Genomic DNA, 12,938 nt, shown 5'->3' on the forward strand with positions numbered 1-12,938 from the left:
CAAATCAAGGAAAAAAAAATTATATTTGATTTTTCAATTGTAAGTTGAATGCAATATATATGAGGGTTCACAGTTTATATTGCAGCGAGATTTAAAAAAAGAGTTATGTTATTAGCAGTATTAATTGTTGGAAATGCCATTTCACATAATGATTAACTTGATAGTTATTTTAAATATCATAACTACTAAAATAACCCTCAAATTCTTAATAGACAGCATAACTAAAATTTGAACTGAAAAACTACGGTAACTAAAATGTGTTCTATTTTCATCAAAGTCGCTATTGTACACATATCATATAAATACTTAAACCTTACACTAATAAAAAATCAATAGCAAAATGATACTTTGGATAGGTAGAATCTATATACCGATCTTTCTAATTATAAAAAATCAGCTGTACTCTTTCTATTTCTCTCTTCTTTTTTGATATTTCTACCAATAATTTTTTTTCCATGCAACTAATCTTTATAACACAAGATATCTGTTCTAAAAATAAAATAAAATAATGTAAGATATCACTGTTAGATATTAAAATTGCTTTATCGGAACGGAGTGGGCCTAATAAATTAGGAAGCTGTTTAGGCCCATTTAAGCCTATTCCAGAAGTTTAGCCTTTGTAATTTTTATATAACTTTGTTAGAAAGCATCTGAGTCTCCTGCTTGCCAACTGGTACCTGTAATTAATTGTTTCAAAAATGCAATGAGCTTTTAGACTCTTTTTTTGTAACACCGTGAAATTTTAAAAATATTAATATTGAATTAATATTTAATTGTCAAATTGAATTGAATAGATATGGAGATATATATGTGTAGAGGGAAGTATTGAAAATATACAAATTTCACCTTTTATTGAATATGGAACAAATTGGAGGGTCTATTTTGAAAAATGTCCAAAATGCATGTAAATAATTCAACTCCCTTTCTCCCTTCGTTGCTCCCTTGTGTGTTTGCTGCCAAAAGAAAGAGAAGGAGAGATCATCTCTTCTCTCTTAAAAATCCACCAAGAAACCTTGAGAAATTGAAGAAAAGAATGGAAATTGTTGAGAATCTCTCTCTAGTGGCCATCTAGCTTCTCCATTGGTACTCCTTTTCTCTCCTCTCTCATCAAAAATCTGAATTTTATCTCCATTGCTAGGGTTTTGCTCAAATATGAAATGTTTGTATAAATGATGAGTAATCTATCTCCATTATGCTTCTAGGTTGTTAATTTAGTGATTCTCTTCTCAATTCTATCTTAATCTTGATTTTCTATCTAGGGTTTGGTTCAAATCCGAAAATTAGAGAAATATTTTGATTTGCCTAGTCTAATCCAACAAACAAAGGTGTTGATTGGTAAGTTCTTCTCTCACTCTCTTAAAATCTGAAATCAATTTGGTGTTGATCTCTTTTCTTTGTTCCCTCTTTTGTGTATGGTGATAATTAAACAAAGTCATAATATTTTTGATGAAGTGCTAATATTGTCTCCGAAAGGCTTAATATTTATTGTGTATGGTGATAACTAAACAAAGTCATAATATTTTTGATGAAGTGCTAATATTGTCTCCGAAAGGCTTAATATTTACTGTGTATGGTGATAATTAAACAAAGGCATAATATTTTTGAGGAAGTGTTAATATTGTCTCCGAAAGGCTTAATATTTATTGAGAAAGGCTTGATTATTTATTCCAAAATAGATGATACTGATTGAGAAAGTCTCTATACTGATTAGGAAAGTCTTCATATTAAATAAAAAGGAATTTTAAATCGGAAGGCTATTAAATAGGTCTCTTTTATTTGTTCCCTCTTTGGTGTATGTTGTTGTTCAATTGGAATCCAAAAAAATGAACTTTGCATATTCTATGATGTCCAACGTATTGAATCAAAATAGCAAGTGTTGATGAATAAACTTGATTTACCATTAAATTTGTGACTGCACAGTGGGCAGATTTTTAGGCTGATTAAGAAGCTAATTTGAATGGGCAATTCTAAATCATTCTGGACTAATGAACAGTCTATTTGATGCGTCTCGGAGTCTAGTTTCTAGTGGTTCAAGTTTCAAGTTGTTTGGAGTTTCCTATAAAAAGTTATTGCAGTTTTAGTAACCAAGGGTCAGAATTTAGGGCTGCTGTCTATAATTCTGTTTTTCATTTATTTTGTGTTCTTGTTTACTCTTTCTCCAATAGCGCTCTCTATTTTTAACACCAAGAAGGTGGATACAAAGTTATATGGATTATGTTAAGGAAAGTATATATGTTAATATAGGTGTAGGCTTGGTTGAGCAAGATTTTGCGGGATCTTTCGAGACGTCCGAACCATAAGTGCGAGATACGCTCTTCATAATCAGGTGCGGGGGTTCACGGGATCTGTTTTGGATTCTATTACTTAGAATTAAATAACGGTACATGTATATATATATATATATGTGCTTATATATATACCGATTGAATTGTTAATTGACTTATTGTGCGTGACCTCATGTTGGATCTCTATTGTTAGCATTATTTGCAGCATTGCATGAAAATAAGTAATGATATAATTGAATTGATATGATATTGTTGATCTAGCATGTTGGTATTGTTATTCGATTGATTGTTCTATCGTTTTGATAATTGAATGGAACCACAGTACTGAAATGTGAAGAGGGCAAAGGATAAGTTAATTGTGAATGAAATGAGTGAATTGTAGGGACGATGTCTAGCTAGCTACTAGACTTTGTCTCAGGGCCCATATGCGCATACGGTGAATAACCCTAATTGTGGAGGGTATCGGTAACCAAGGAGAAAGGCAGAGCTAGGTTAACTGATACCAAAAAGGTAGAGTATAGCAGGAGGATTGAAACTGTGGATAATTGATTGTTATTGGTCTCTCTTTGGAAGAGTGACAACCCGTTGCATGATCGGGAGATATGCAATCCTAAATTGGAAATTGACGAATTGATATGGATGTTTGACTATAAACCAGACCAGAGAAATGTTAAGCCAAATGAGATGGATAGTCGATATCTATCAATTGTAACCGGACTTAGCAATTGTATCTGTTATACCAAACCATTCCATGAATTCTTCGATTTCATTTGATTGTGATATGAGTTGGATTTCAATTGCTTCTATATATGTTGCATATGCATTTCTTTTATCGAATTGTTGAATTGAAACTCGTTGCGGGTTTATTTAGTTCCGGTAATGGATTTCTTACAAATCCAGTAGCCCTGACTAAATTCCGCACTGAGAAAACGGTTGACAAGTTTTCTCACCCCCTATCCCCTCGGGGAACTTTATTCTTTTGTATGTGTTTGCAGGTAAACGCGAATAGAAGGGATTCGATTGCTCGACCAGTGAGGTTTAAGCCGCATAGCGATAGGGTATGCCTCACATTGAGTCCATTTTGATGTCGATAGGGTTTTGGTATGGTATTTGTGTATAACCATGTTATCGGACCGTGTCGAGTGGTTTTGTAAACCTAATTGTATATTAAACGTTTACTGTGATTTAATATGAATTTTTTTTATGTTTTAAACTGTGTATAAAATGTTAATGGGAATGGTTTATATTGATTTGGAAATATGGGGATCGATCGAGTTGAAATCGGGGAAAAGAAATGGTATAAAATGGGAATTGATTTGGGATTGTTTAATCTTTCAATTATATAGTTATTGCACGAACTTATATATACTATTGAGTATATTATCATCATCTATAAATGTATTTGTATAAACATGATTTTAAATCGAATTAAATGAGAAGTGGTGATGTTGTAAACCGATATTATGTTAGGTTTACACCGTAATTGCCTTGTGAATGTATAGTCATCTATATATTCACGGCGTAACTGCACGACCCCTAGTTCCGGGGTGTGACATTTTTTTAATATAAAAAGGGACTTTGTAATTTTCTCTATTAAGTACATATGTTTTTTTCTAAGATGGTCAGATTTGAAGGATAGTACAAATTTCATTGACGAAAAAACGCCTCGAAAATTGTATAACTAACATTAATCAATCAACAAGAAAATATCCCACCTATATATATCAATCATGTAAAGAAATTTTTATTGAAAATGTTAAAATAATAAAACGAAAACACTATGCATGAATCCCATGACTGTGCATTTTGTTTGGTCTACATATATGCAAATAAAACACCATTATTCTCTTTTCTTTCTTTGTATTTTCTACCGATAAAAAATATTATCGGTAGGGAACCAATATTTACAGCGCAAGATATCACAGTTATATATTAAAATTGTTTATCAGTACGGAACGGGCCTAATAAATTAGGAAGCTGTATCGGCCCATTTAAGCCCTCTTAAAAATCTAGTCCTTGTAATTTTCTCTATTAACTACGTATGCTTTTTTATGATTGTCGTCGGATCGATTGACGCATAGTACAAATTTCATTCATGAAATAAATCCTTTGAAAATTGTATAACTAGCTATTAATTAATCAACCCATGACGACTGCATGTGCATTTTGTTTGGTCTACATGACTACATGAAAATGAAAAATCATTAATTTCAAACAAAAGATGATAACAATTTGAGCATTCAAATATTAGGCATCTTTGCACGAAATAATAATATATTGTTTTCATTGGTGGAGCCCACAATATATTGTTTTATATTTTGCAGGCTTTTTGAGACTTCTAGTTCAAGGCAATAGCTATGTAAATATGAAGAAGAACCAAACAAAAGCAATGACATGCAGCGACTAATTATTTTATGTTTGTTCTTTTTATTTTGTTTTTCTTCTTCTATTTCTTTTTTGCAGATACAAGTTTGTTAGAGTTTTTGAGAAGAGGGAGAAGAGCTAAAGGGAGGAGAGACACAGCATACTGAACTTTTTAACTTCTCTCTCATAAAAAATTTAAATTACATATCATATATAAGAATGCATAGCTAGCCCAATGGTCCAAAAGCAATTTCGATAATAACATAACATTATACATTTGATTTTTTTCTTCAGAGTCATCATACAACGAAGGCTCTCAAATTTTTTAAATAACGATCCAAATCTCTACCATGAGTTAGGATTTGATTTTGCACGTGTTCAAATATTTGGAACGAGGTCTTTTATAAAAGTACCACGAAGCCTGTAGCGAACCATTAATAGAGGCCATTCGCCGATGATCTTGGAAAGGAGTGGAAGAATGGTGGACAGTACCAAAATGAGAATTGCAAGCCACAAGTTGTTAGGTGCTATGACTGTGAACAAACCGGAACCAAACGCAAGTGCAGTAGCCCCATAGGCTGACCACATGAGCACCTTGGTTGTTTTTCTGTAATTGAGCAGGAAATCCAAGTCCTCCCATGTATTCGAAATGCAGAGAAATGCAACAGTGAGGGAAGAACACATGGCTATGGTGTCAGAGATGAGGAACACCTGGAATATTGCTTTCCTTGCAAAAATGGGTAGTCCAGCATTGGCGGAATCAGAACTGAATCCTCCCGGCAAGGTAAAAGCTGCAGCAAAAGTGATAGTAGCGATGAGGGCAGCGACCAGAGAGGTGTTTGAAGTGTACTTTTCTGTAAGTGATTTGACCTCCTTAATTGCCTGTTCCTTATTGGTCTTTTTTACTTCATCTCTTATAAAGTATTTCCATCCGGAGGGAAATACATTTAACAATAATGTGATCGACTCATTCTGTGTAACAGAAAAAAAATAAAAAAATATGCATGATTAGTCTTGATCTTGTATAAAAATAAAACACGAGCATTATCATGATTGGAATTAATGAAATGTATAAACTTAATACTATATTTATGTGTGTGTAAGAGCAATGAAAATTAATTACTTACCCATTTCAATGTGTTCCATAACGATTGCTGTGCATGGACAATGTAGAATGCATGATTCCCGTTAACATTTCTGGCAGTATAATCTTGTCCTGTATGGGTTATTAAAGAATGAAGGAACTTCGGGTCACACATTCTAGCAGCTTGATGTAGGGGAAGATTGCCATTGTTGTCGGCTTGGTTCATAAGCCTATGAAGCTGGGGTGTTCTGAGTATGTAGTGTACAATATCCGGGTTCTCAAAATAAATGGCATGATGGAGTGCATTTTGCCCAAATTTGTCGGGAATATAAACAGAATCGGGGCAGGTGTTCAAGATCTCTTTTGCAATTGATAGATAGCCTTTTTGCATTGCCATAAGAAATAGAGTATTTCCTGTTATTTCATTCTTCAAATATGCGAAATTATCATCAAATTCTAAGAATATCTTGACCAGATCGAGATTGTTGTCAAGTACAGCTCTCTGGACAGGATTCGTTTGATATTTGTTTGTACGCCATGCTAAATGGGGCCTTCTTTCCAACAGTTGCTTAACTATACCTAACAATACATGTCACGATAAAGTTACAACATTTACCAAGATCAGTTAGAATCTATAAGAAGTAAATGGTTCAAATGCGTGTAGAGTTGGCATGGGAGTTCTTAATTTCACAAAACTAAGTGAGTTCTTAACTTCAGATAATTTGAACGAATATTTCGAGTCAAATTAATCAGGCAGCAAAATAATACTTTTCTCAACGGAAGTACATAATTAAGGACTTAACTACAGTTGTTTGTACAATTGCATACAAAATCTCTAATCAATTAGTATGAACAAATAACATGCAAAGAATTGGGCTAACAAGTAATGAACCTGTGTTTCCAGATTCCACAGCAACATACAGAGCTGAGTCGTCTCCTGGGCCAGAATCGATCGACAATGGGATTTGTAGCAATCGCTCTACAATGTTAGAATATCCTCTCCGGACCGCCATATACATGGGTGACTCACCTGTGTTGGTAGCTTGCACGGACAATTGTGGCTCTATCTCCAAGAGCCGCAATGCCAAATTTTCAAAGCCATTCCTCATGGAATGATGCAACACATTTTCATTGCGCCTATCAACCTTCAGGAGCATGCGGCTCAACAACTTCCCTTCTTCCAAATCATCATGCTGCATATACCGTGATGCAGCAGTGATGATTGCAGAAGCCATCGATAGGTTAGGCGCCATCAGAGCAGCCATCAGTGGGGTCTCACCATCAGCGTTGGTTCCGTTGAGGAGGTAAGGGACTCTGGAAGTGTCGCTGGACAAGACTTGATTTGCAAAGTCATGATGGCTGAGCATGGCGGCAATGTGAAGGCAGTTGTTCATATGAGGGTTGGTAGAGAGAAGGATATTAGGGTCAGCAACAATCAAGTTGATGCAGTTGCTGAAATCACCTTTTCTGCATGCCTTGAAGAACTCTCGTACTTGTGGGTCCATTGGGATAACAGGTGGGCAGGAAGGGGAAGCTAAGGTAGCTGAATTGCTCATGCTTTCTTGCTTGCTTATTTAGTTGCCTTAATTGGGTATTGATCTTGAGAAAATAAAATGGATTTATATAATTAACTCGACAAATTAAGAATTGAGGATATATATAATAGATGGGCTGAATAGCTGATGGTTGCTTGCTTGTTTGCTTAGTTGCCTTAAATAGGATACTTCCCAGTGAAAGATATAAAATAAAGATTTATACAACTCGACAAGTTAAGAATATTGAACTCTCATGAGATTGCCAGTGGGCTCAATCATTACTTCCCTTTTTGTTTAGATTGCTTACGTTTAGCTGAGGTTTTTGAATACTTTTGCTTTTTTAAATTGAATGCTTTTCTTTTTTAATTTGTTTAGGTTAAGCCGAGGTCTTTGAATACTTTTTATTTTCTAAATTGAATTGATGCTTTTTCTTTTGAGGCCTTTGAATGCTTTATCTTTTTTGTTTTAATATGCGTCGGTCCAGTAAATATGTGTGGGGTCTAGAAGTGTTTAGAGACTGGTACCCTTTCATATATAATTGCAACCCATTCAAGATTAACTGGATCACGAAAACAATTTCCAAAAGATTAATTTTCTTAATTAATTGAATTCGAAAGTTTACCCCAACTTTAATTTAATTCAAAAATTCATTCAAATTTTCCAAGCTTATTTTTCGTCTCACTTACAACAAATAAAGAGATATGATAAGACAACAAATCAAGGAATGCTGATGCCATAAATGGAAGGCAAACTAATTGTGACAAAATATAGAACATAGCGTTTTCAGAAAAAATTGTGCCAAAAATAATGGGAAATTAATTTTACAAAAAATGGTTCGTAAATTGTACGAAAAGTGCCAAAATTCTGGAGAATATACCAAAATAGTGGCAAAAATTGTACCAAATTTGATATAAATAATGCAAAATTGTACTAACGGTTTTGTTAAATAAGTGTCAAAAAATAATATCTGATTTTACCAAAATGGCCCGTTAATAATACCGAAATTATTCCAAAACGTGTCAAAATTCCCGAAGCCACTCTAAATTGCACCAAAGGTTTTGAGAAAATAGTGCTGAAAATTAATGCAAATTTTACCAAACCGTAGAATAAGTAATAAGCCAGAATGTTTTGATACCATGGCAATGACAGTGGGCTCAATCATTACATGCATACTTAAAGGGGAATATGGACTTGAAAGCAACAAGGAAGGTATTCAATTTCATATTTGAACCAATGAGATGCATGTTTAATTCGCATGACAATGACAGTGAGAGCAATCATTACATGCATACTTAAAGGGGAATATGGACATGAAAGCAACAAGGAAGGTATTCAATTCCATATTTGAACCGATGAGACTATTTGTATAGGTCCACTCACTCCAAAATTAGTTTGGATTGGTAAAATCTGTACCGATTCAAACTTCAGGTAGAATATCTACGGATCATTCTACTCATAAAAAATAAGCTGTACTTTTTTTCTGTTTCTCTCTCTTTTATTTTGATATATTCTAGGGATAAAAAATTCCCATGCAGCTAATTTTTTTTTTTTTTTGAGTGGAACAGCTAATATTTTATAACGCCAGATTTCACCGTTAGATAAAAAATTCTCCATGCAAATAAAAATTGTTTCATCAGTACGGCCCATTTAAGCCCGTGTGCAGTCCCTGTAATTTTCCGTATTAAGTATGTATGTTTTTGAGATGTGGCGGTAGCACAGTTAGTTATAAGAAAAAGTTCTAAGACTATGATTATCTAAAACTCGAAAGTTCGAGACCCGCTTACAACTTTGCAATTTCTGCGAATCTTTCCCAAAAAAAAGTACGTATGTTTTTTCTATGATGATCGGATTTGACGGATAGTACAAATTTCATTGATTAAACAATTGATTTGAAAGTTGTATAATTAACATTAATTAATCAACAAGAAAATACAAATACAAAACACACCATATCCCACCTATATCAATAATGTAATGAAAGCTTTTGTTAAAAATGTTAAAATAATAAAAAAAATGAAACATTATTCATGGAATGGTATACATGTCCTAGCTAGTAGAATGAGATCCGAACCGTTTATTTTAAAAAATCATTCAGCTGAGAATTTAGATCCAATCACTCCGTTCTCCTTTGCAGCTGTGGTTTTCTTGATGAGTTGGCAAGTTGTAGTTCCATGAGATTGTTTTTGCTCGCTCGACTTATTTGCCAACAAAATAATCATGTAAAGAAATACATGCAGCACATCCTATATAACGCTGAACTTGATTGATTTGTTAAATGATAGCCAACGTGAGTTGATCTTTTAAATATCGGCTCATAAAGTTATGGGCCCATGACCTGTTGTAGACAAACAGAAAAAAAATTGTTATGGGCCCATGGCCTGTTCTTAAATATCAGCCCAGTAAGAAGACAGACGACCAAACATAACTATATACGAATATTTAGCACTCAATGCATGGTAAAGTAACCCTCCAAATTATATCAAGCAAGGTGTTTCCTACCTAATCTTAATAAATGCAATTTTCATGCGGTATGCGGAAGGCTATCGCATACCACATATACAGTATGCGGTTGCATATACAGATTTTAATGTGAAACTATATATACGGATTTAGTGCGTCGTGTACCTATATATATATAAAATTATAGATGTTTTCATAGTTCATACACGTAAATTAGGAAAAAAAAAAGACGTCTCCATGCATTTGAAAATGGAGAATAAAAGAACATAAATTAAAGAAAAAAAAGAAGAAAAAAAAAGAAAAAAAGAAGAAGAAAGAAATGGTTGTAACTGTCAGTGTACATGGCGTGGGCCAATTTTTCTTTTTGAGGATTATAATATAATCATTCCATTAATAATTTTGTAACAAGACTACTTTAAAATTTCAAAATTTTTAAAAATAACAACTACCCAGGACCACTTTAAAATTCTGTAAATAGATGTGTAGAAAAAATCAAACAAAAATTTCAAATTTTTATCAATTTTTTTTATAATTTCTTTCAAAAAAAAAAAAAAAATTTCAATTTTTTTCCCAAATATCCTTCTAGATGCAATTTTCAATTATTTTGAATTTTGTAAACGTTACCACATTACTCTGTATATAGTTTCGTTGAATCTTATAAACCGGTAAAAAAATTTTAATTTTATTTTATTTTTCAAATATGCATCTAAATGCTACTTTCAATTGTTTTAAATTCTGTAAACCTAGCCACATAACTCTGTAGATAATTTCTTTAAATATTGTAAAGCGATGAAAAAGTATCAAATTTTATTTTTATCAATTTTATTTTAAAATTTGCATCTAGATACTACTTTCAATTGTTTTGAATTTATAAACCTTATTACATAACTCTGTAGATAGTTTCGTTGAATATTGTAAGCTGGTAAAAAATATTCAAATTTTTTTAAAAAAATTTGTTTTGCTAAATTCTGCATCTATATGCTTCTTTCAATTATTTTGAATTATGTAAATCTATCACATAACTTTGTAAACTTAAGTGTTAAATTATGTAAACTTAACTTGTAATTTGTGAATTTTATCTTTTTTGATGTGTTGCATCCAAAAACTATAATTTTAGATTTTGAATTATGTAAACCATACTGTAAACCTATCACATAAATCATGTATCATATAAATCATGTTGATAATGTGCCAACCTCAGTCAAGAATTCTGTAAACCTAATGCATGAATTATGTAAACCTAATGTATGAATTCTACAAATTTAAAATGATTTCAAGTGTATAAAACTTAATTATATTAATATGTCAAAATTTTGTAAACCTCAGTCAAGAATTATGTAAACCTAATGCAAAAATAATGTAAACCTCAGTCATCAATTGAGTATGAACACCATGCCACTGAGCAGGAATCAATTATCGAAGTTCATGTTAATTTGACGAGTATTCGTCTGATGCATTATCAGACCACGATGCGGTCGCACCTGTTCGTAAGCTACAATGCTTGCACCCGGATGTATGGAACAGCATGTTCTTCTGCTTAACTGAAACCTGTTTTTGTCGCTAGTGCTTGCATGGGCTCCCCCACGGCTTCCCTGAGTATCACTTCTAGTGTAGGCTCTTTCACGGCTTCCCTGAGTATCAGGTCTGCTAGTGTGGGCTCTCCCAGGGCTTCCCTGAGTATCAGGTCTGCTAGTGTGGGCTCTCCCAGGGCTTTCCTGAGTATCATGCGGACTTATGCTAGCATGAGCACTCCCATGGCTTCCCTGAGTATCATTTGGTGGTACGACGGTGGCCACACTTCTCGACGTGCTTTTCAAACAGAGCAAAAGAAAGACTGCCTTTGAATTCTGTATTATGACTAGAACTAATTATCTTAATTGAAACCTAGTGATGTCAGTAGAAAGAGAGGGATTTGTATTTATGACATAAAGGAAAAATTAATTATATTAATTAAAACCTGTTTATATTGCTGCTGCTACCAAGGGCTGTCATTGCGCTTCCCTGAGAGGACCTTGATGGAGGCTGAGGTAGTCTTTCATGTTGTGGGAGTAACACATACAAAAATAATATGGAGGTCAATCATATAAAATTTTCACAAAAAGTTAATTTTACGGTACCCATAGCATTTTGTATTAAAATATATAGCAAAGTCATGTCTAAGCATTGAGTTTTTCAAAATAAATAGGAGTCAATTGGTCCTCATTAAGTGAATGTACATCTGCCTCTGGTGACCTACGTCTCGGCATGCTTATATTACTCATAGTTATTTAATTTTATTTTACCATGGTTGTGCTGTAGAAGCAGAGATAATTTTCCAATGATATAATAAAAATAATGAAATAATTGAAACCTCAGTGTGCTGCAATCGCTCGCATGGGTTCTTGCAGAGCTCTGAGGATCATATGATCTGTAGGTCATCGTATTAAAAAGAAGAGAATATCTTTAAATGATGTATTGGCAGACCTAATTAACTTATTAAAATTTGGTGATGCTGCAAAAAGAGAGGGAGTTATTTAATGGCAAATAGGTAGAATTAATTTGATTAATTAATTAAAAATTGTTTGTGCTGTTGCTTCCATCAAGGGATCCAACAGAGCTTCAGGGCATGGTACTCAAACTGCTGAAACACCAAAAAAGGAGAGGCAGAGATAATTTTCCAATGATATAATAAAAAATAATGAAATAATTGAAACCTGAGTCTGCTGCCAATGCTCGCATGGGTTATCGCAGAGTTCTGAGGATCATATGTGATGCTGCTTCCATCAAGGGATCCAACAAAGCTTCTATACATGGTACTCAAACTACAAAAACACCAAAAAAGGAGAGGCAACTAGAACTAATTAACATAATTACAATAATATGGTCTTTTAAGCATATAGTTAGAAGTAATTAATTATAATTAAATTAACTAAAACCTGATTCCGCTGTATCTACTTGCATCGGTCGCAGTGCTTCTCTGAGGGTCAGACGATGGTTGATAGGTGACCGTCGACGGTCTTCTCATATATAATAAAAGTTGAACTATAATTACTTAATTGATTGTAAACCAGTTATGTTATAGCTAGAAATAACAAAATTTATTGAAACCTGCTGATTATGCTTGGATTGCTTTGACAAGAGCCTGTATAGTTGGTTGATTGTCTGGTGGCTGACCTTATCGACTTACTTTAGTATTTCCGGGATGCCATTGATAGATACTATTGATTCCTG

General features: G+C 33.5%; 1 protein-coding gene across 1 annotated transcript; it reads right to left on the bottom strand.

Annotated features, from left to right (window-relative positions):
- Nucleotides 1–4,730: 4,730 nt before the first annotated feature.
- On the bottom strand, nt 4,731–7,266 carry LOC144546474 (protein ACCELERATED CELL DEATH 6-like). Its single transcript, XM_078295025.1, has 3 exons — nt 6,626–7,266; nt 5,777–6,312; nt 4,731–5,621 (listed from the first exon to the last, which is right to left on the bottom strand). The coding sequence occupies exons 1-3, from the start codon at nt 7,236–7,238 to the stop codon at nt 5,028–5,030; spliced, it is 1,743 nt and encodes a 580-aa protein (XP_078151151.1). The 5' UTR covers nt 7,239–7,266; the 3' UTR covers nt 4,731–5,027.
- Nucleotides 7,267–12,938: the final 5,672 nt, after the last annotated feature.

The sequence above is a fragment of the Carex rostrata genome, chromosome 29, assembly GCF_964058835.1.
Source record: "Carex rostrata chromosome 29, lpCarRost1.2, whole genome shotgun sequence".
In the NCBI taxonomy this organism is placed as follows: domain Eukaryota; kingdom Viridiplantae; phylum Streptophyta; class Magnoliopsida; order Poales; family Cyperaceae; genus Carex; species Carex rostrata.